A 24,190-nucleotide genomic window follows, 5' to 3' on the forward strand; every position below is an offset into this window, starting at 1 on the left:
AAATAAATAAATATATAAATAAATAAATAAATATATAAATAAATATATAAATAAATAAATATATAAATATAAAATACTTTTACGTTTATTATAATTTACGGATAAAGTATACGAATATGATAAAACACCCTGTATAGACCTTCTCGTGCCCTGGATTTGGAAGAAATTATCCCTAAAAAAATCTGCCCACTTTTTTCTTCGATAAGAGGAAACGCAGCGTAAAAATACTTTCTCGATCCTCTCGCGGGAGGGAAAACGCTTCCAAAATAAATCGGAAGAAAACCGTCGGCGGAGGCTCCGTTGAGACCACGTGGCCCAGGTAAAATCCCCCATAAAGTACCCCTATGCGTACGTCACTTTGGTTCGCGAAAGGGGGACACGGGGAGGGACGAAACGTCCGTCGCAAAAAAAAACACAGAATGAAAAGCGAAATTAACGAATAACCGTTATTTTCCAAGATATCTCTTACCGTCCGAAATATCTGGGGTTCTTTGGGGATAACAACTTTCATTTAACATTTGGGGAGAGAAGCGACTGGACTCGTCTTTCGCGCGTGTTGTCTATGGTTTTCGTTTGAGAGTAACGCGCGAATTGTCTATTTAGCCATGTGGTTCTTGAAGTCGTTGGTTAGGAGTAGTCGGTTCTTTTTGGTGTTCGCGGTGGCCTTGTTGGCGTGCCATCGGGTCCAAGCTAACCTGTTGGAAGTTCAAAGCGTTACCACCGAATCAAGCCATCACCAGGTCTTGGAGAAATGGCAAAACTTGGACAAGGTTATGAGGGAAGGTGTGGAACAGGCCATGAAGATGGTGTTTCCCATGATTGTCCGGGCCAGTTCCGAGGTGGAGATATCGGCCGATTGCAGCGCCACCATCTTCAAAATGATGTTGGCCATCAGGAAGATGAAGGGATGGGCCATGTTGAGTAAGTTCCTATAATTCTCTTTTCGTTCCTTTCCGCACTGTTAAAAATAAAGGTCTTATTTTAGACCTCTGAAGTGCTTAAAACATTTTCCAATATTTAAGACCATTCAGGGTTTTATCATAGAACATATTTAAACCTTCTGCTCACCAAATTCAGTCCTTTTGTGGAGTGTTTAAGTACTTATTTTACACTCTTTTATCCATTTTACTTCATAAACAGTAAGAAGTTAATCCTTTTTAACTTCATTTTCAGTCTTTTATAGGCCCTTATTTAAAACTATTTTAATTATTATTCAATACGACTCAATAGATTAACCATTAACATGGCCAGATTAGGCTGGTTTTCGCTCGGGGGAAATAGTCGTTGAACGAAGGGAGCTGATCACGTAAAGTATCATTTAATACTTTAAGTTTTTGATATACACGTAGTAAGAATTCTTTGGTGCCGATACTTGGGTTATAATAGTTTGACGCCATATTCAATATCCCCTATATTTAAATCTGTTATCAAATTTTTAAAGACTTAACCTTAGTTAAATATTCCTGGTGATTGGAATTTCTTCGCATTATGTTATTTTAAAGAAAATATTAAAAAAGAAATAACGAAGTAGTCAAATACTAGTCCAATATAATTTTTTTCTTTGTTTAAGGGAATTAAATGGGTATTCAAAAGGACTAAATGTTAGAACATAACATTTTTACCTCTCCGAGGGGACTTTGTACCCTAGGAGGGGTTATACAACCACCGTGTCTGTCTGTCTGTCTGTCTATGGGTCTGTCTGTCAGGCCTGCGAACGCGTTCGCATTTTCGGGGCAAAGGGTAATCACTGCGTACGCAGTTTCTTGGCTCACTGCGTACGCAATCGAATAACCGTTTTAGCAGCTTAAAGGTTGGCAAAACCACAGTGTGACGGTAAACGTTAACGGATAAATTTGCGATTGCCTTGAGTTTTGTTGGTTGGTTTTTTTTCGTTAACGCCTACCGTCGCGCCGGTTGTCATGGGTGTATTTTTTCCAACTCCTTCTTATTTACTTTTGGGACGGACCGAGTGCTGAGTGTTATGGCAACCTCTCAACGTCCAATGGCAGGGTTTCCACCAACTGTTCACGGTATTCGTCTTAGTATCAATTTGAGATCGCATCGGGCGGGTTTCGAACCCGAGACCGCCTGCTTGACAGGCGGACGTTCTACCACAGAACCACCGACACTCAATACACTTGATCGGAAATTAGACCTGGTTTAATTGATATAGAACAAGATTTAGTGTAAGATTTAAATTATTGCATCGAAGAAATTCTAATTTAGCGATTTATCTATTGATTAAAAACAAATGCGCCAACCAGGTTTTGAACCCAGGCCGTACAGTTAGGCAGTTGAGCGCTCTACCACAAAACCAACGATAACCCCTTAGCTATACTGCAAATAAGACACTCATCGTAAGCATAATAGTTAATAAAGTCTTGAATTTTTTTACGAATAAAATTATGAAGGCCTAATCTGGTTTTTTTACGAATGAAATTATGAAAGCCTAATGTGGTTTTTTTACGAATAGAATGAAATTATGAAGACTTAATCTTGTTGTGTGATTTCTGCGTCAAAGAAAGTCAAGTGGCGTTAACTTCAACCTACCTTGTGGGCATTTGGTTTATTATTGAACATCATATGTTTTTGCCTCTCTGAGGTACCCTAGTAGAAGTTTCACAATCACCATGTGTGTTGGTGTGTTTGTTTGTATATATATATATATATATATATATAAATAAATACAGTTATAGTGGTGTGTGACGACACCTGGATATATCCTCCGAAGAGAGGTAATATTACGGGCTTGACCGACTTGTTATACCTTTACCACCAGGACTGGAAAAGGTTTATTCATAGGGCTCGTTCCCTTTCAATACCCCAAAAGGTATTGTATTCAACATGAAAGAGTAAAATGGGTCTAAAATAATTGATTAGACCGTTTTCAGTAACCAAATGGTTTGAAATAAATTAAAAGTCCAATTTTGGTCGTTTTATAAACCTTTATTTTTAACAGTGCGGGTTATTGGGTATTTTGTGACTATTTTGGCATTGGATTTTATAAAACCAGCGAAGAAAGGCTACCACAAATTATACAGACTTTAATTTCAAATTGGACCTCAGTGATCAATGTCCTCTTTTTGGGATATTTTTAGTTGAACGATCTTTTTTCCTGTAATTTTGATCCCCGTTATAGTCGTTCTATATCATAATGTTTACACATTTAAGTGTAATCGAGAAATTGAAACTCATTCTGTTCCAGTACTAAATCTCACTATTCCCAATATTTATTTTTCACAGTACCATACTTCAGGGCCGGTGCTAGGATTTTCGGGCCCCTGGTAATTTTTACTCCAAAATTTCGTTTTTTGGAAATAGTCAGAAAATTTTAGTTAGGCACCCGTTCCGGCGGGTTCCTTTCGGAGACCCGGGCCCAGGGTACTTTTGCCCCGCTTACCACCCCTCCATCCCCCCCCCCCACCAACGCCGGCCCTTCCATACTTCCCTGTTTGCGGAGTCTATAACAGAAAAACCATATCCCACTATTGACAGGGACTACGCCCATTTCTAATTTATAGACCCTCTTTTGAGCTTCAAACTGCCAGAGGTTAAGTGTGAAAAACTAAATATAAAAGTAATCCTCAAAAACTGACCTTGTTTGAACCCAAGCATTCTTAGATTTAAAGAACAGCGGAATTGGTTATGCTAAAATTGAGTTCACTGGGCTAATAGGATTCTCGAAGTTTTGGTCTTAAAAGGCGTTTTTCTTAAACGAAATTTAGGGTTTTTACACGAATTACATTGTCAGGTTTGTCTTACAGTGGTAAGAGCATGGTGAATTATAAATTTTTCCTTTAGTTTGAATTCACGACTTCCACGCCACACTTTAATTCATTGTCTTTGAGCCAAATATCCTCATTACTTGAACTAATTAACTAAAATATAGCTAAAAAAATTGTTAGCTTGGGTTCCATTTTCCACCTAGCAGCCCGGAAAAATGACGTTACGGTTTTGGTTTGGACCAAACAAAATCGTCCTCATGGTTAGAAGCAGAGATGCAGTTTGAACTCTACTTCCACTATGTCCAGCGTTTCCATAAGATTTTGAACAAATAATAGTTGAGGTTCAGCTTTTCCATAAGATTTTGAACATATAGCACTTGAGGTTCAGCGTTTCTATATGATTTTGAACAGATAACAGTTCAGGTTCAGCGTTTCTATAAGATTTTGAACAAATAACAGCTGAGGTTCAGAGTTTCCATAAGATGTTGAAAAAATAACAATTGAGGTCAAGCGTTTTCATACGATGTTGAAAAAATAACGATTGTAGACCATTGGACCGAAATCCCATTCGTCCGAATGTACCATTCAACCGAATTCCAATCGACCGAAAACCGCGTTTTGCGCGGTTTTCGGTCAATATACCGTTAGTGATACATATTTATATATCGTAGGTTACGTGACGATAGTATATCTAATTTGGACTAAACTATGTCTTAAATATTTATTATTTCGTACCGACGTGTATTTTTAGACCTTTTTCCCTTGAAATTTGATATTTTCCGTTTTTAATTTTGGAAAATAACCTTGATAAGACCCGACGTTAAATAGTTGCCTACCATATCTAACCTAACCCAACCCAACCCAACCTGAACTAATCTAACCCAACCCAACCTGAACTAACCTAACCTAACCCAACCCAACCTAACCTAACCTAACCTAACCTAACCTAACCTGAACTAACCTAACCTAACCTAACCCAACCTAAACTAACCTAAACTAACCTAACCCAACCTGAACTAACCTACCCGAAGTGGCATTTGTCTGAACTCCAAAAGTGTGACTTAGATGTCCAAAAACGTTGAATTTAGTGATTTAATAAAAATTATCTTTACTTTAAAAAATTGTAACAAATCTCATCATGATATTTTAGTTTTATTAGTTGCCATGAATATGGTATCCGGAAAAATACACTTTGCAACAATTCCATTTTTAAGACCTTCTAGTAAGATAAAAAGGTGAGGGGAGTAACTGATCGAAAAGATTCAAATTTGGCACTCTATCCAAAAAAAAACCAGCTTAACCTTGTGTAAAGTGTCAGTACATTTAAGGCGGCTGTACAATTCTCTGATTCCCTTGACATGTCCGTTCTATGCTATAATTGCGTTGATAGGAAAAAGTTGACACTTAAGATTTAAGTAATCCAATTTAAGTGTTACCCACACGCAGAGGGTGGACATTTTCTCCATTTAATTGGTGGATAAAGAGAAAACACCCTGTAGGTAGGTTCCAGCAGAAATTCAACTACCTACAATACCTTTAAGTTAAAATGTTTATAGAGAAATAGGGGTACCTTTGTACCTCTGATTGCTGAATTTCAATCAATGTTCTGTAATATTTCAATATTTCTAGTGATTTTGGACAATTTCTTGCTGTGACTTTCTTAAGTTCAATTATACGTTCATAAAAGGTCTTTCTATAAAGTAGCTTGTGCTTCTTATTTTAATGTAGATTTTACGTTACTTCATCTACGAGCGCGTGCTAGAGTCACAAGGAACTTCGGCTTTTCTAACGCGCGTTAGACTATACTATGTAATAAAACAAAAATATTCTGCCACGTTTTATAATAATTTTTCTACTTTTTAATCATTTTATTTTATTAAAGCCACAATCGTGGTACCAGTACAATGAATTTAAAATACACTCCACAAATATCAAGTAGTTGGTTTAACTTTCAATCACTTCGATAAGTTCATTGAACTAGCGAAAAGACAACCGCTTTAGGTTAAAAGTAAGCGACACCTTCAACCCGAAATAGGAACTTGACAAAAATCGTCACCATTCTTAGTACGGAGGCGGAAACGAGACCTTTTTTCACTTTCTTTACCTCTAATTTTGGTGGGTATCCTGGAGAAAAATGGGAACTAGCGCAAAATGCCGAAAGAATCAAAGATTTTAATCTATCTTTATCGTCTTTCATATTTTTTCGCGTATGATACGTTTCCATTTCAAAATGAGGGATATTTCTAAGGAATTAATGGCAATTTTTCCTCATTCTGACCAGTCTGGGTAATTTCAAGCTTTTCTCTCTCGCTCGGATCTAAGAATACCAACGAGTCAAATTTGGGGCAATCGCAGCCTCAAAGTTTTCCTTAATTTCGTTAAGTATATATATATGTATATTAGGACGGTTCTAATTATAAATCGTAAACAAGTTTTTGACTTTTAATCTTATAAAGAAAGCGTAAAATTATGTTTTATACCTATTAAATATTAAACCGAGAGACCTACAAGGTGTAACTCATCGATTTTGATTAAATTCAGGGATTAAGTAGACATTCATGTAACTTAAAAAACCCGAAAGGGAAAAAATGCGATGGGCTTTAGTTTTACCATGGCAACCGAAAACGTTTTTTACAACTAAAATATTATATTTCTCTATGTAAATTAACATGGCAAAATCGAAGATTCTAAGGGTTTTAAATTATTCAAAATTTCAAAGATTTTTTTAAACAAAGGTGGTTAAATTTGGGTAAATATCAAATTTTAGGTAAATGTCTAAGTTTGTGTAAATGTCTAAATTTTGGTAATTTACATAGAGAAATATAATATTTTAGTTGTCAAAAACGTTTTCGGTTGCCATAGTAAAACTAAAGCTCATCGCATTTTTCCCTTTGGGAGTTTTTAAGTTACATGAAGGTCTACTTAATCCCTGAATTTAAACAAAATTGATGAGTTACACCTCGGGTAGTCTCCTTGTTAGTGAAAAAAACTTTCAATCAAAATGTTACAAAAATTTCGCACTATAAAGAACATTGTACTGAAGTGTCTTTTTAAGAATACTAAAAATCATATTCTTAATCCCTATTAAGTACCCTGATCTCTTTAAATTTTATTTCCAAAGTAATTGAAAGTGACAAAGGTCACTAATAACTCGTGGTAAAGCAACTCAGGCAAATTTTCGAGAAATGTAGTTTAGCCCCATGTTCCCAATGTTTATTGACATTATCAATTTAAATGCGCAGTTGAAATGAAATTAGGAAACGCGGTTACGAAATAGGTCGAAAGCGCGCTTTCTAACCAAATTTCTGAAGAATTTCGCCACTCAATTCTACACACGCTTCTTTACAAAGTTATTTAACGTTTCCAGCAGAGTAACTTTGTACAAAGAGCCTTTGTTTAACGGTAATTTAAGCAATAGTTCGCCTAATTTTAAAGTTTAACCGATTAGTCTAGCGTTAAAACGGTGGCTGATTTAACGGCGGTAATCCTATAGGTAAAGAAACCGCCATAAATATTTATCTGGTAACTAGCGTGTTATTAACCGTTTCGCTATATATTTATGAAGAATTTAAGAATATTTAAGTTTCAACATCTTGTCTGCCGCCGTACGGATTTATCACGCTTAAATTATTGTGTTTACGGTACAGGCATACTTAAAATTATAGCTTATTTGCGGTGTTTTCCCTTTTACGCTCAAGGTTCTTCAGTTTTCATTTGAAATGTGACATCTTACGTTTTGGCATTTGAAGGAATTATGGTAATTTTCGTAAAGGATCAAATAAAGTCCACGACTTGAAACTTCTAAAAATTAAAATTTATTGTATGAGCAAGAATATATATATTTATATTTAGGGATAATGACGATTCGTAGACATCATGGTCAAATTCTCACCAGGCATTAGTGTGTTACCAACGAGTCGGACAGTTTTATGGAACCAATGATTTTTTGTTAGGGGGAAAGAGCTCACTGCTAGAGCATGGGGGATTACGTCTCTCGAAGTATAAATCGAGTTAAATAAATGCATTCTTGCTATTAGAATATATCTTCATTTAATTCTTCAACTATTTAAAAATAACTTTGTAAGCTGTATATTTATTTCAAACTAGTAGAAAACCCCGTGAATCACTTTCTTAAACCCTTTTAAAAATACTACCCAAAGAATTCTTTTAGTATATAAAATTTAAGCATTAACCTGTACGCCTTTTTTCAATCGGTATTATTTTCCAGACAAGCTGCGGAAGCATTCAACACTGCACGGTTAAAAACGTACCACGTGTATCACTCCGCCTACTGATGTAAAATATATAAATTACTCTGCCTAGGGATATTTACTTATGTTTAAATCATATTTCCCTCTGTAATAGTTTTTTAGTATTTTAAAAAATCAGCAGGAGCCTGCAAAGGTACATGATTCATGTGAATAGCATGATCTGTACATTGAAGTGTATACTTGTGAAATATATTATATACTTCTGGTACTACCAACTTCAATTTAGCCTCTATTATATCTCGTTATTTGAAAAAGATCACGTACATTTCACTTACAATAGTCCTTGCTAAAGACATAAATACGGTGAAGTGGGTTGATTTAGAGCGGAAGATAGTATGAAATAAACACCCAAAGATGAGGCGGCCACTCCCTTTGGCGTTATCTCTGGCGTAAACCTTCCGCAGAAGTCGAGAGATTTTTGGAATTAAATGTGTTCCGGAAATTGACGAGGAAGTTATAAATTGCGTGTGTACAAAAGCACTTGGCAATAACCTGGAAAAAGGCCACTAGGCTTTTAAACGGGAATTTTTATTGGTAATTTGGGGATTGTCTGAAAAGGAGGTAGCCCAGGGGCCCCGGACACTCCTCCCGTTTCCGGGAAAAGTTTCTTTTTAAAGAAAATAAATTACCGATTTTATCAAAGAAAAGTGATAAATTCTTGTTTTATAAACTATGGCATTTGTATTGTTTTAGTCCGTGCGATTGCGTTTCGTAATAAAATTATTTGATATTTACGTAAATTGGATATTCAGGTCAAATTGAGGGGATTTTTTTTCTGCATTTAATTCGTATAATTTTTAATGGTTTACTTTATGAGTGTTTTGACGAAAGTTGGTCAGTATGGCAGAGAGGACTCAACGAAAGGGTGTCATTTTAGGTTTGACATAAGTCACATCGTCAGCTGAAAGTTAGCTGGAAACATGGACGGGTTTAGAGGTCGGGGACTGTTAATCATTATCCATGATTAAATTGATTTTTTTTGGGGAAAAAATGTAAACAAAGAAATTTACCGGTTAATATTTCGGAAAATGATTAAACAACGTGTATTATTCGTAAAATTTTAGCTTTTTATCGAAAAATACTTCGTTTTTCTGATTAATTTTACAAATTTATCAAAACATTAATCGGATAATACAGAAATATAAGTTTCTTGATCAAAACGTTTGACGAATAATTTTGAGAGCTTTATCTTTTGAATAAAAGTTAACCATCCCCGACCTCTAGACGGGTTATTGTTAAGGCAAGGCAGGTTATTGCCCAGGGCGCGGATTCTTAAGATAGATTTATTTTCAGTTATTTTAGGGTAAAAATGTTTAATTAGGGCCCGATTAGAAAAAATTGCTCGATGTCTTAGGCCTAAGGTGGTGCCTTGGGTATTAGACTAGCTGATTATTATTATTATTTTTATTATTATTATTTTTATTTTTATTATTATTAAAATCGGTAACGTGTTCCAGGCTGTAAATTTATTTCGTCCTAGACACGGGTATGTGTAGTTCCAAAAAAATTCTATAGTACAATAGTTTTCATCGGACCTGTGAAGAATCTATTGGTTTAAGATGTTTATTATTTGATTGTCTAAACACTATACGCTTGTACTAACGCTCAGTATAAACAACCTTGATATGATATAGGTTCGACCTAATAATAAATATAATGAAAACATTTACAACTACTCTTTGTTAAAAAAATTAACTTGCAAATAACGCCGTGTCATTTGTTTTAACAAAATACGTCATATTAACCTATTTTACGATTAATATAGAAATCTAACGAGACCAGGTTCAGTAAAAGACGGGGGAAAATCAAGTGACGTGAAAAATGTGAATTTATCCCCGTAAACTTAAAGTTCCGAACACTGCGGGCTGTAGTTCCTCTAATATCTCGAGTCGAAATCTACTTTGAAAAATCTGCAAACGCTTCCTTGTAACTATAATTCTTTATAATGGCTTTTCTTAAGAGCACTTCTCTTTGTTTATCTGTTTAGTAGCGCGATTAAAATAAGTAAACAAATGTTCGTCAATTGAAATAAAGAGAACCGGAAGTACGGCTCGTTGCGTTGGAACTAGAGTTTCCTCCAACTTCTCGAAATATTCCCGTAAAATATTTCGTTTAAAGAAGCGATACCGAATAAACGTGCTGTATTTTAATTCTTTCATCCTTAATGACAGAGCTCTAGGAGCAACAAACACAATGAGAACGCAGCTAGCCTTTAAACACGCTAACGAAGGGTTGTGTACGAATTTCATTGGACGAGCGTCACGAGCCTTTACGCTGAACGTTTTACGGGCGGGGGGGAAGACAATTTCCGAATTTTCCCCTTCCGACGGCAGCCGGCGCTAAAGCGTCTAGCCAATGAAAAATGTACGCAAGAAAATCCACGACTTTTGACGGGTTGCGTTCTCCTTGTGTGGGGTGTTGTGTTTGTTGCTCCTAGATGGCAGTAAGAGGAGCTGGGTTCGATCCCACTGCTTGTGGCACTGGGTTTCTCATTTCCTTAAAAAATTACCGAGGTTAGCCGTAATAATGAGTGTAGGGAGCTGTTGGCTCGCGTGGCGTGAAGGGCTTACCACCACCATCCTATGCGATATAACCCGGCCATCGGTAACTGACTTCACAAGTCATTAGTTGACAAAGACCTATTCACGAATTTCTTACAGGGAAACAAACATTTAAGATAAAACGATGATAAATTTAGCGAATAAGTAGATTAGTCCATTATGAAAAGGGATACTAAAGCTAAACCCTAAACAAATTTGAAGAAATTTAAAAACTTACTAATAGCTCGTACCGATAGGTCTTCGAGCACAAAACGCGAAACTCGGATCGAATAGATCTTCGAGTGAAAAATTAAATTAAATAAAATAGCCAGAAATTCCAACGGTAGACCGGTTTCGTCCTTTTTGGGACTCGTCAGAAATCTGGCTTGCGACTAAAACACCGAATAGAGAAACTAAGCCTAAATATTAAAAATTTCAAAATGAGTTGCATAGCAACGGAAAGCCGAATAGGGGGAGAGTCGTGGAGATTAGTATATACGCCACGTTTTCTGATATTTTGTGAAACATTTAGATTAACGTAGAATTATTTTCTTTTTTTGGAACGTAAACTCCAATATGCACTCCTGGTTTCAATTTTTCCAGCCAATTTTTTGTTCACTCTTTCATTATTTTGTTTTAAAAAGTTAGGCTGTTCGAATATCCGAATTAACCGAATAATTCGGTCAAATATCGAAACGAATAACCATCTCGATATACGTTTCACGCCTCTTTATGGTATTTGATCGAATATCGAATAACATTTCTATTATTCGGTCTTTATTATTCGGTAAATATTCGGAAAATGTCGACTCTTGTTATCGCTTCCCCAATCGGCCTGTGTCCCGCGTTGGGAGGGTGAAGCCTAAACCCTGTTTTGGGGAAGACATTTTTACGGTAGAACTCTCACTTGGTTGTTGACGGCTAGAATAAAATACTCTAAAGGGCAATTCTATACAAAAGAACGTACGTCATTGGTCAGTTGGCTCTCAGCAGATACTTTTTTGTGTGTACAGATATTTTTGTTTTTTTATTCACGTCATAGGTCACCTATGATGTCATTAAATAATTCAGTTCTACTATTTAGATATTAGAATTAAAAATATTTTTAATTTTGGGCCTGCTATTTGACTAATATTTGGGCCTATATTCGACGAATATTCGATAAGGTAGTATTTGGAATAAGCCTAACTATTCGGTATTTGGATCGAAAACTACTATTCGTCTCGGTATTCGATTTGAAAAATTATGGGTATTCGATATTCGTCTCGATTTCCTTAAAGTGCTATTCGATCAGCCTCAATAAATACCAAATATCGCCGAAATACTAAGATAGAAGGTGCGGATTGATATTAGACTAGTATCAAGAAGGACTATATTATTAATTATGTTCTTCATATATTTTATAAAATATTTTATGTAGTCGTCTAAATACGGACTTTAACCATCTTTTTGGACGCGTATATCGGCGGAAAATGATATGTGGCTATATTCAAAATAAGATAGGAATTATTTAAAAGTTGAGATCTTACACTCGTACAGTTTCTTTTTCGCCTCTGGCCATCAATTCTAGTACCGCAGAAACTCCTACTCCATCTAGTGTTAAACCATAACACTAAATATTTGCAGGGCTTAACCTTAATGGGAAACCATTAGATGTTAAAATTTAATGATATTATTTATACTATCAATAATTAATTTAAATGTTTGGCGTTAAGAAAATAATTCATTTATTTCCCAAATTAGTAACAATATTTAACCTCTATTTTATCTATTTCTACATAAAATGAAACTAGGAAAACATTATGTTACACAGTTTTTAAATGAAATGGAAATTTTCCATTGCAAAATGCCAACTGGTGGCTCCATCTCTCAAAACTTCACGATTTAAAAAATCGTTCTCTTATGGCGTTACCCCTGTAAAGGTGTCCATAGTGATGTATAAATTTGATTTTTTGTAGGGAGTATCATATTTTGACATATAACCCACCTAAATTAAAGCTTTAATTTAATTTAAAGTTAGTAAAATTATGAAACCATAATAATAAATTAGCATAAAAATGTGAAAGTTTAATTATTTTTAAACTTGTGAAATACTTCTCTCTAACTATATAGGAAATTAGTGTGGAGTTGAAACATTCGTAACTAAGCTTACTGACATCTAGGAGCCACAAACACAGCATCTCACACAAGAAGAACATCACCCGTCAAAATTCGTGCATTTTCTTGCGTACATTTTTCATTGGTTAGAAGCTTTCCGTAAACGTTTAGCGTAAAGGCTCGTCCAATGAAATTTGTACACAACACTGCCTTAGCGTGTTTAAAGGCTAGCTGGGTTCTCCTTGTGTTTGTTGCTCCTAGCTGACATTCAGTGCTTTCACGAAGATTAAGTGGTTTTACGTCGAAAGTAAAATTTATTTCTGGTTGCAACATTGGAAACCACCCACTTAAAGGAATTTAGTTCGTCAATGTTTTTGTTTAATTTTATTTCGTTGTTTTTACTCGTTGATGTATCTTTGACATTGGGTAATTTTTTTTTACTAATTATAAGCGGTGGAACTAGTATTTTAAACTCGTCAAAATTTGGGTCTTTTACGCTTACTAGTACATAATTTATACATTTCACTTCATCAAAACTGTATTTCTTGAATACCTTGGTCAATCAGTTAAATTTTGAAACGGTTTATTTTTGACGCTTCGTGGTCCCAAGAAGAAAAATTTCGAAATATCTTCAACATAGTTGGTTTGTTATTTTACATTTGGTGAAATTTTTAGTACATTATTTAACGTACTGTGTAAAGACTTTAAAATTGGTGTGGTAACGATTGGATTTTATTGAATTATTATTTGGTTAATTGTTAATGGATATTTTCAGTGTTGGACGCGTCCGGAAAACTGCCTAGTGGCATCTTTTCGGGCACCAGCGCTGTTCTGGGCAGCTACGATCAGTGCGTCAATGTGTCAGTTCCTGAAGAGAAATTGTCCGATGGCACTTCGTTGCGAGGCCAGTACTGCACCGTCGAGATGCGACTTCCGGTGCCTAAAAGGGAACGTTTCAATCGAATGAACCTAATCATCAAACCTCTGGACAACTTCACCACCGACAACTTTGTACGTTGTAATTAAGATTTCGCAGGAACAATTTTAACTCAAATCGGTTTGAATATTTCTTATATTTCTCATGTTTTAAGGGATCAATGGAAAAAAACTTAAAACTGTTTGAATATTTCTAAACGTATAACCAAAAACTTAAATCCTTTTACAGGGACTAATAGAAACAAACATCACTATAACATGTCAAACTTAAAAATATTTCAATATGTATAAACGTAGTACCAATACTAAAACCTGGGGCTAATAGAATCAACCCAAAATTTAAAGTGTTCCACTTTAAATGATTTCAATATTTCTTAAACAGTTTTACAGAGGTTAATAAAATATTCCTCATTATAACAAGTTAAACTTAAACCGGTTTGAATATTTCTAAACGTAGCACCATATACTTAAACCGTTTTCCAGGGGCTAATAAAATATTCCTCACAATAACATGTTCTATTTAAAACTATTTCCATAATTCTAAACGTAGCACCTTATACTTAAATCCTTTTACATAGGCTAATAAAATAAATCACGATATTGAATATAATATCAAAGAAAAGAAAATTGAGCTGTAAAAATGATATTTTGGGATGGTGAGTGATCTTGGTCAGGCAATCGCGTGGGTATAAAACGGGACACTTTATCCTCCAACAAATAAGAAAATCCGCGTATTAATAGAAATAAATTTTCTAGTTTGCAGGAAACCAAGCGGATTTGTATCAATCATTTAGAAATTACGGGTATTAACTTTGTGCGTATTTTTCCGGGAAGGAAATTTCTCTAGAGTCTAGCCTATAAACGACAATGTTTTCTAAACGTAACGACGAATTAAGGATGACAGATAACCCTGATAACTTTTCCTCTCGATAAATGAATTATTTTATTCGAATTATAAATAGAATATTTTTTGTTTTTGTTGTTTTTACAAAAAGGTTTTGGAAGAATCTCGGAAAATCGCTAATTTCGCCTATTTCTTGTCGTGGAGAACAGGCATTTGCGTACCCTCCGCTTGCAGCAAAGATGACATGTCCTCCATCGTATCCCATCGTAAGACATCCACCATTTTTGAATTCTTTCTTTAGGTGTTATTGTTAAATTGGAGCTTTAACGTTTGTAGGATAAGAATATGAATTGGCAAATGAAATTTTGATAATCCATGTGCTTCTTCTAATTATCTTATTATCTTAAGGACCCTAAAGAATTTAATATTTATAGAGCTTTATCTCGTCTTTTGTAGTGGCTAAAGGATTTGGAACCTACGCTAGCGTCTCCAGGTGCGAAGTCAGGGAACCTAATAAATACAGCGCTGGTCAAGTTGCCATTATGTAAGTATATTTATTGGATTACGTTTTCATCTAAATTTTTCTATATGGGCTTCACTATTTGAAATTTACTGATAGCATGGGTCCTTTCTTGGAAGGTTGGGCGTTTTTCCATAGAACCAATTTTAATTTTTTACCATTCGAAATAAAATTGTTTCCACGAGGATTTTAATGCATATTTTACTGATAGCATGGGTTAGGTTTCCAAACTCTGGAATATTTTTACTCCGACTATATTTAAAATGGCGCTACACAACATTGGGGGTAGAGGTCGGCGTTTGGATAACAATTAACCATTTGTTTAGATAATACCCATTAACAAAAATTATCCAAAAAATAATCAGTTATTTTCCCATATTAAATCGTTTTTGTCCATGGATAATATCCATGGATAAACGGTTAACCGCAATTTTTATGATTAATTGAAATTTTGCCAGTTAATTTATCTGCTCCACCGATCTCTAATTGGGGGGATTTCCCATTTCTATTTAATAACGGCCTGTTATGTCACAGTCAGGGGTAAAAGGTTTCCTCATTAGATTAGTTTGCTATACTAGTTGAGGAACGCCATTGCCTACATGCAATTTCCTAAAATTAGTTATTAAAATAGCAATAATCAAATGGAACAATCGAAAAATGTTAATATTTAAGTTTAATTTGTATTTTGGGTTCAAAATTTGTTTTTAAATGACAAACTAGCATACGTAATTTAATAGTAAAGTATGATACGGTTTTTTTTTAAATAATTATGTTTCGCCAATCTTATAAATCCTCATCTGCCTAAGGATTGAAAACTTTCCAACGAGCTGTTTCTAGATTTTGGAAGTTTCAGTTAACCTATTTGAAGGATCGGCCAACGCTTATTGAAAATTGAAATGGTTTCAGTAAAAATAACATTCACTTTAGCAAAATAATAAATTATAGAAATTAAACAAAATTTATTATTATAAAAATGATCTTCGTTTCTGAGCGTAATCTTTTAAATTTGACCCCTAAACGGGTAGAGTTTGAGCTATGCACCTTCCTTTTAACTACTTCCATTTTGTACCCCCTTCAATTGATTTGAGGTGGGGGTTTACGCCCCCAAATCCATCCTTAAATATGCTTATAAAAGGGAGTTCCTTCTGAGCTGTACACCCTACTTTTAACCACTTCCATTTTGTACTCCCCCATCAATTAATTTGGGGATGAGGTTTACGCCCCCAAATCCGTCCTTAAATATGCTTATCACACCGCGACAGACTAGCATTAACCAAATAATTCAATGGCATACTTATGTCTAATAAAATACTAATCGTCCATAGGGCCCTCTTGTAAAGCTTTCTAGTGACGCTACTGATAAAATATTACCAAATATTGTTCCTCGAATGTAATCTTTCTGTTTTTCAGCGCTGTCTTTTCATTTTTCGGGCTGATGTGTTTGGTTGGAACGCTAGTGGACGTTTTGCCTGATGTCATTCGCAGATTCAAAGGCGAAAAAGAACCCAAAGAACAACCTCAAAGTAAGTTGGTAAACTTACTTGTTTATTTGCGTCTTTAATCAAAAATGGAATGTATGATTGTCGTGAACAGCTCTGTTGAATCGTATCTTCTTGGCGTTTTCCGTCCCCCGCAATGCCGCCCGTTTGCTGAAGACGGACAACGTCGTAGATGACAACATTCCCAGTTTGCACGGCATTCGTTTCATCTCTATGACGTGGGTCATCCTGGGTCACACCTATTTGTTCGTCAATTTGCAAATCATTTGTAAGTTTCTCGAGCTTTCTCGTTTTACCACCAAACCTCAAAACCGGAAGAACGCGATGTTGGGTTTTCCTCAACTCGTAAATTTTTCACGACTGTTTTACGATCGTTCGCGATTTTAAATTTATACAAAAGAAAACTCGGAGGAAAATTTAATGTGTTTTGGGTCGTGGACCTGGCGAATTATCTCCACGTTGTAAAATAAGTTTCTAGTTTTAATCCGTATAAGGGTCGACAGGTCTTCATTTCAATAGAATTCGTCGTATTGAGTTTTAAAAATTGGGACTAATTCTTTAAGTGTATTCTAAATAAATTAATATGCTTTCCAACTGTATCGGAAGGTTTTTTGAAGTTGGTGGTAGCTTGGATGAATAATAGGACTATTATTAATCCAAGGTGGTAGGAAAAAATCTTTTCGTGACGACATGGCTGCCATCTTCACCGCTTCGTGACTTCCACAGTAACTGAAATCATTTCTACAGTTTTTCACGTTAATTCATGAATAAGTTGTGTTTTAATTTAACGAGTTCAAAGTTAGAGCAAAATTTCTAGTTAACCGAGCATTTTGCAGCATTTATTTTTGAAATAATAACGGTTAGTAAGCTTAGATGGCGCCATGTGCTCTAGGAGGGATCGTGATTTACGCTTATCGAAACAAGCAAAAAACTGTCTCTGCGCATGCTCAAATGTCAGATTTGGAGAAGCAGCCACGGTTCAAAATCCAACCCCCATTTATTTTACTTCTATTCGCGACCGAAAACAATCGCTACATGCCCTGTTGGTTCACCATTGAAACCTATAGGTAGCGGGTAAAGCAGACTCTATTAGTTTTTCCTCATCGTTAGTCGTAAATTTGACTTTATAAATAATGATACTTGCATTTTAATATAATTTTTTCATCGTTTGCTTATATTTTGATAAGATTATTTAAGAAAAAACGTTCTTATGACTTTTTAATTTGACTGTAGCAGACGCTCAGGGCCGGATTAAGACTTTATGGGGCCCTAACCCTCAAGTTAATTTTGGTGCCCCCCTTTCAATAGCGACCGAAGCGAGCTAGGCGCTTCTTCAATTTATAATTGAGAAATGGAAGGAAAATTCATTTTGCTGCCAGATTTAGTATGTCGTCAGGGGCTAGACGGCAGTCCGTCAGAGAATGTGACAATCAAACGTTTTTGGTTCATAGGGGTGGACGCATTTACTAAAATTACTCCGGAAAATATTTTGTGAAAAGCAAATGATTAAAGTTTTGTACTTTTATTTTTGTTCGAACCCTCTTGGTGCCCCTTGTAGGCTTGGTGCCCTAGGCCCAGGCCTATTCGGCCTATTGGTTAATCCGGCCCTGCAGACGCTAGATCATAGGCGCTACCTCGGAGAAGCTAGAGCCGTTACGCCACCTAGACTCGTCTCGGTCGCGAATAGGCTTAGCTTATTGGCGCACTTCTTTTAGTTTTTGGGTGGAAATATTTCCAATACTAGACACCATGGCGCTACAAGCTCTAAAACAGCCCAGTAGTTTATTCGACCAATGTTAAGTTCGTTTATATAAGAGTATAATCACAAGTAACATAATGAAATAAGCATGTCATTGTTTTAAATGCTATTTTTTTGGACGAACCTTTTTTCGACACTGACAGTCAACCAGTTAGTATATTATCATCCTTGGTAATAGTATATTTTGCCTTGGCACAGTTTTACACTAGGGGGCTCTGTGACGAATTAAGAAATGTTTGCAAAATAGCTCTGAAGATCAGTTTGGTAATCATTTTTCATAATAGTCATACTTATTGTAATGTTACTTTTGGAATCGTAATAGGCAATTGGTCGTTTGAAATAACACATTGATCAATTTTATTTGTCGTTCCATTGCAATATCTGTAAAGAGACTCAGAAAACACTTTAATTAGCCTTTAATTGTCCGATTTAATTTACAAGACGAATTTAATTCGCCCAAAGTATTGTCGTTTAATCGAAAAATTGCTTCTAGACAACTTCGCCGTGATTCGTGATTGGGTTCGCGACTTCACTTACCAGGCCATCATCAACGGTTTAGTGGCCGTCGATTCCTTCTTCTTCGTCAGTGGTTTCCTGGTCTCTTACCTCACCGTCAAGTACTACGACAGTAGCAATGGCAAAGGTATCAATCTCATCATCATGTTCATCAGGAGGATACTTAGGTACCAATTATACCAAATCAACATAATGTATATTTATCGATGAACGAGAAATTAACGAATTCGTTAAATCCCAGGCTATTGCCATCCACCATGTTGGTCATCGCGTCCACTCAACTAATCCCCTTGTTGGGTTCTGGTCCCGTTTGGCACGAGATGACGGACTTTTTGGGCGCCAAATGTCGCCAGAACTGGTGGACTAATCTTTTGTTCTTCAATAATTTCTTGCACGCCGGTGACATGGTAAAGTTAACCCTCCAGATTAATTAGGAACGCGTCATCGTGTTCTAACACTCGGATCTTTGCAGTGCTTGCCTCATACGTGGTACACGGCTGTGGACATGCAACTCTTCGTCGTAGCCGTCATATTCTTCTTCCTATTGTTCAAGTAGGTTTCTTTCCGTCTTAAAAGAATCTTCGTAGATGGTACGATAAGTATCTCTCATCTTTTCCAGAAACCAAGCCATGGGAATAGGTTTCAACACGTTCATGGTGTTGTCTTCCATTTTCATCACCGGCGCTGTAAATTACTTCAAGGAACTTCCACCAACTATGTTGATTGCTAACCCTGACCCACTGTACGTTCTATACCCAAACCATTTCGTACGTTTCTCCCAGCAGTAAATATATTTTGTTTTCAGGGACATGTCTGAACTTTGGGGTTTGACTCATTTTGTACCCAATACTCATATGGCTCCCTATGGTATCGGTCTCTCTTTAGGGGTCATTTTGGCCCGAAACAAGGTCATGAGGCTTTCGCCGGTACGTTTATCGTTTATTATTTGTCCCGTGTCTGATTTCCAAGGACTTAAATAAATGAAAACGGCCCGTTTTAGCTCAAACAAGTGGCCGGTTGGTGTTTGGCCTTTGCTGGAAATTACGGCGTCCTGTTTTCGACTTACGAATGGAATCGTGACACCACACCCGGAGTTGTCATCTCCACCATTTACTCTGCCATCCACAGGTCCATCTGGGCTTTCGGTCTAGCCTGGGTTACTTATTGCTGCGCTACTGGATATGGAGGTAAGAAAATTCATGTCGCCATTGACGTAATCAAATAAAACGTAACGGTAAATACGATTTCGCGCTGCCAGGACCCGTCAACAAAATTCTCTCTTGGAGCGGTTGGATTCCTCTCAGCAGGTTGACCTTCTTGGCTTATCTTTGGCATTTCTTGGTTATCTACGTTCACCAAGGTGCTCTTCGAATCAACCTAGAGGCCCAACATATGATTATTGTAAGTTCCGTTTCTCCAGAACCGCGTTTACGTATAAAACTACGGCATCGGGTTTCCTCAGGGTCGAATTCTAGGGTTCGTAGGCCCTAGGCCCTTTTTTCGGGCATTAGTAGGTTGTTTCGTTTCTCCTGTACTCGGACTAAAAGTGTACTCTTTTTACCCTAAAACGTTTTATTCGCCAGGGATGAGAATTACTCTGCCCCATAATCGAGGGGTTGGTCACTCCTCGAACTCGGTGTACACTGTCGTACCTCTGACTGTGCTAATAAGAGTTCGTGAACTCTTTAAAATCCGTACCTTTAACAGTACTAAGTATGCGAACTCGGTGTACAGGTCATCCGAGAGTGACTTACCCCTCGCCAATAATTTATTCACTTGTTCCGGAGTATTATAGGGCTACTCTGGAAAAAGAGGTGTAAGGGAGTAAATCGAATTTGGTCGTCTGCTAAAAGGCCACAGGCTATTCGCCACTGCGCAGAATGACGTAATATCGTTACTCTTCACACCCAACTCCGAAATCTAGGAACAAGCGAAAAGGAACCACCTATTGTTATCTCCTTCGTATGCCCAAATAGCGTCGCCTTAGACCGTGAAACATTTGGAGGCCCTTGGGCACTGTGCCTAATGTCCCTGAATGATAAATGCGGCCCTGGACAGTTCCCTTTTCACGGTCTCAGAAAATCGTGAATCGTTTCACAGTTTTTGTTAGTTTGAGGAATAACGTTATGCTTAGGTTAAGATCGGAATTAAATTAAGCTTAGGGTACACTCTTAAAAAAAAGGTGTTTTAATGGTATATTAAGGGTGTAATATCTGTAAAAAAACACTCTTTAATGTTAATTTAAACGATCTAAAGGGATTTTTATTGTCCCAAATTAAAAACTTGAAAAGGTATATAAAGGGTGTTATATTACCCCGTAAATTGAGTGATTTAACACCTCGTAAGGGTGTAGCTCCCTTAAGGCAGTAGTTTAGTACCCTAAAAGGAATATTTTAACACTTTAAAGGGAGTATTGTAGCACCCTGAAGGGAGTCGTTTGGTACCCTAAAAGGAGTAGTCTTGTACCCTGAAGGGAATAGGTTTATACCACAAACTGTATAACAAAGGAACCAAAACGGAGGACCTAAGCATCCCAAACAGTGTAAATAAACACCCTAGCAGGAAAACTGCTTTTTAATGTGTAGAATAACATCCTTTATAAACCTGTTAAGGTGTTAAATATGGGACAAGAAAATGCACCTTTTGTTTTAAGAGTGTAGGTTAAGGATAGGTTTAGGTTAGCTTAACCTGTGTTTAGGAAGACTTAAGTTTAAAGTAAGGCTTAGGATAGGTTAGTTTAAATCATAATAGAATAATTCAAAGGTCTTAGAATTTATCTACAATTACTTGGAAATTACAATAATTTGTGAGTGGATTTTTGACCAATGAAAATTAGGAACCGTAGCTTCTTTTAATCGTTTGAAAAATTCGGTCTTAGTTTCAGAGCAAATACCGTTACGACCAATCAAATTTTGAGATATTTCAAGAACTATTTTAGAAATCCAGACGAATTTTCGGCTCTTGAAACCTAATCCTTTTCTTCAATTTCAAGGTCTGGTTGTTCTTTGGTCACTTGGTGGCCACTTTCGGCATCTCTTTCATTTCCTACCATCTGTTCGACGCCCCCATCAGTCAATTGGAGAGACTGCTCTTCAGCGGAGGCGGTGCCAAGAAACCCGTCGAGCCTCGCGTTCAAAACAACAACGGGAGCATCCAAGAAAGTAACGTGGATATCGCGAAGAAAGTGAAATCGAGTCGAAATGGTAGCGCCGATTATTACAACTCCGACAACAGACTGTCCGCCAATCAAGGAATGGACTTGTCGACGTTGGAAAACGGAAATAATAACTATCCGTTACACAGGGAGGGACGAAGAACTCAACTACCAGATGGAGCTGTTAACGGCACCTTCGTGTACAAAATGTGAGATTGCCTCGTTTAGGATTTAAATGTAAACTAATGTTTTGAAGTGAGGAAGAAGGTGACCAAGACTGTCCTCAACTGCAATCTATTGACATTATTAAAACGTTGGTATGGCATCATGCCACAATCTATAAATTTTATCTTTGTACAGAAAAAAAGGACATTTTTAAAAGAACCGTATTTTCATAATTCTTTTTTTCAGTTTTGGATTCTGCTTAGAACAGAGTTCAAAATTGACCTCGTATTTTATACCAATGTGAATATCAAATTGATTGCGTAAGAAAAAAACGCTAAATTTGTTAGGGTGTACAATGCAAAAAAAAAATATTGTAAGTTGTTTATCACTGCCAGCTCTCTTTACATTTTCGAAAATTATATTTTGTTACTTTTTGAAATATTTTTAAGGCTTTTTCGAGTCCCTTTTAGCTCGAAATAAATCACTCTTAAATTAATTCAGAACGCTTAGTTTGAAAATCCCATTAGGGTACTACCAGAAGTACATAATAAGTACCCTTACTAGGGAAGTGTCCAACTCTCTATCCCGTGAAGGTGCATTTTGAATGCCGATTTAAACTTTTGATTTATCATAAACGATTCCCAGATTTATTGGGCGCCTCCTCTACTACTCCCCTTAACCAGGTCCTGGCAGGGATGCTTTTTGTAAAAACTATATTTTGGAGATAAATAAGCTTATAACCACCATCGAATTGTTTTATAAATACATTAAAATTTTACCAATACTATTTTTTGTCTTTAATAAATTGTTAAGCCAAATTTCTTATTTCTTTTAAGTGTCGTAAATTAATCTAATCACCTGTGACATAAGGAAATTATATGTGTCGAGAGGTCCGACATTCGTAGCAATCGCGTACACTCCTGAGAAAAATGATTTTAGAAATCTTGAAAATTCCGAAATCTGGGCGCAAATCAGTTAAAAATCTCGAAATCAGCCTGAAAACCTGGAAATCAACACAAAAATTGCGCTATGAAATCTTAAAATTAGTTTCTGATTTAAGAATCTCACTGAGATTCAAAATCCCGTGCGAAAAATTTGCAAATGTTGGGACCCCTCGGGAAAGATATTTGGCAGAGCAAGCGAAATGCTTTCGCCTCACATAAGGCTTTGAAATTTTCAAAATAATTTCGGAACAAGACCTAAACAAGAAGCTTGAAATTTGGGTATCAATGGTTGCAACTTCCGGCAGTGGTGGTCCCTGCTCTAGCCCCTTCTCCGGGGGGGGGGCCCTTACTTTTGGAAATTTCCGGGACCATGCTACTGACTTCCAGTGAAGTTTTGCTGTAAACGGTAATTCATAATATAGTCGCAATTATGGCCGTAGTTTTATCTAAATTCCACCCCCCCCCCCCCCCAACTTTTAGTAAACCTACTAACATAAGTACGACATAAAATGTTGATGTCTGACAACAAAAAAAAACATAAGCTCTTCGATTTATGCATTTTTAAAGTGTCGATTAAACTAAGGATAACGTTCAATAATGTTTTCTGCATTTTCCCTTCCAAAATATATTACTGGGAAATTATACGAACACTTGGAATGAACAAAAGGTTTTACCAGAAGTGCGTAAAAATATGTACTCGTCCATTGAGAATCTCTGTGGATGGCAGATTTCATTTAGCTTTCATATTTCTATCCGAATACGATTTTTTATAGACTTTAGGTCTTACAATTGTAAATAGTAATCAGCTAAGCTATTACCCAAGGAACCACACAGGTCTAAGTCAACTAGGGATTTGTTGAAATGACTACATTCATGCCTTTAGTTTTTCTGTAGCCCATCAAATGGTTGGTGTATTCCGTAATGAATGCGTTGCAGGTTATATTCCATTTTATACAGAATTTTTAGGTTGAGAATACACTCCCTGACCGTATTACGCGTCAGCACTGGGGCGTTTAAGGGTGCAGTACCCTATTTGACACCTATGGTAAAATTTCCTATATGGTACATGGACGAAATAGGTGTCAATTTGTAGAGGTGTAATTTCATCAAGGGGACCATCCGTGAACAAACTAATACCATAATTGGGCACTTGGCAAATGACATGTATGTAATAATAACGTCGGTCAAACGTGGTACCGCCAGTAGTCAGTACTGGATGT

General features: G+C 36.4%; 1 protein-coding gene across 1 annotated transcript; it reads left to right on the plus strand.

The window, feature by feature from the left end:
* The first annotated feature begins 605 nt into the window (after positions 1 to 605).
* Positions 606 to 22,322, plus strand: LOC149945486 (nose resistant to fluoxetine protein 6-like). Its single transcript, XM_090176578.1, has 14 exons — positions 606 to 921; positions 13,409 to 13,644; positions 14,565 to 14,679; positions 14,870 to 14,957; positions 16,344 to 16,456; positions 16,527 to 16,700; positions 18,685 to 18,874; positions 18,949 to 19,114; positions 19,180 to 19,259; positions 19,327 to 19,449; positions 19,513 to 19,633; positions 19,708 to 19,894; positions 19,966 to 20,108; positions 21,700 to 22,322. Exons 1-14 carry the CDS (start codon positions 606 to 608, stop codon positions 22,072 to 22,074), a joined length of 2,427 nt encoding a protein of 808 aa, XP_090032704.1. The 3' UTR covers positions 22,075 to 22,322.
* The last annotated feature ends 1,868 nt before the right edge of the window (positions 22,323 to 24,190 follow it).

The sequence above is a fragment of the Leiobunum rupestre genome, chromosome 5 (assembly GCF_980474605.1).
Source record: "Leiobunum rupestre chromosome 5, qqLeiRupe1.1.hap1, whole genome shotgun sequence".
Taxonomy (NCBI): Eukaryota; Metazoa; Arthropoda; class Arachnida; order Opiliones; family Sclerosomatidae; genus Leiobunum; species Leiobunum rupestre.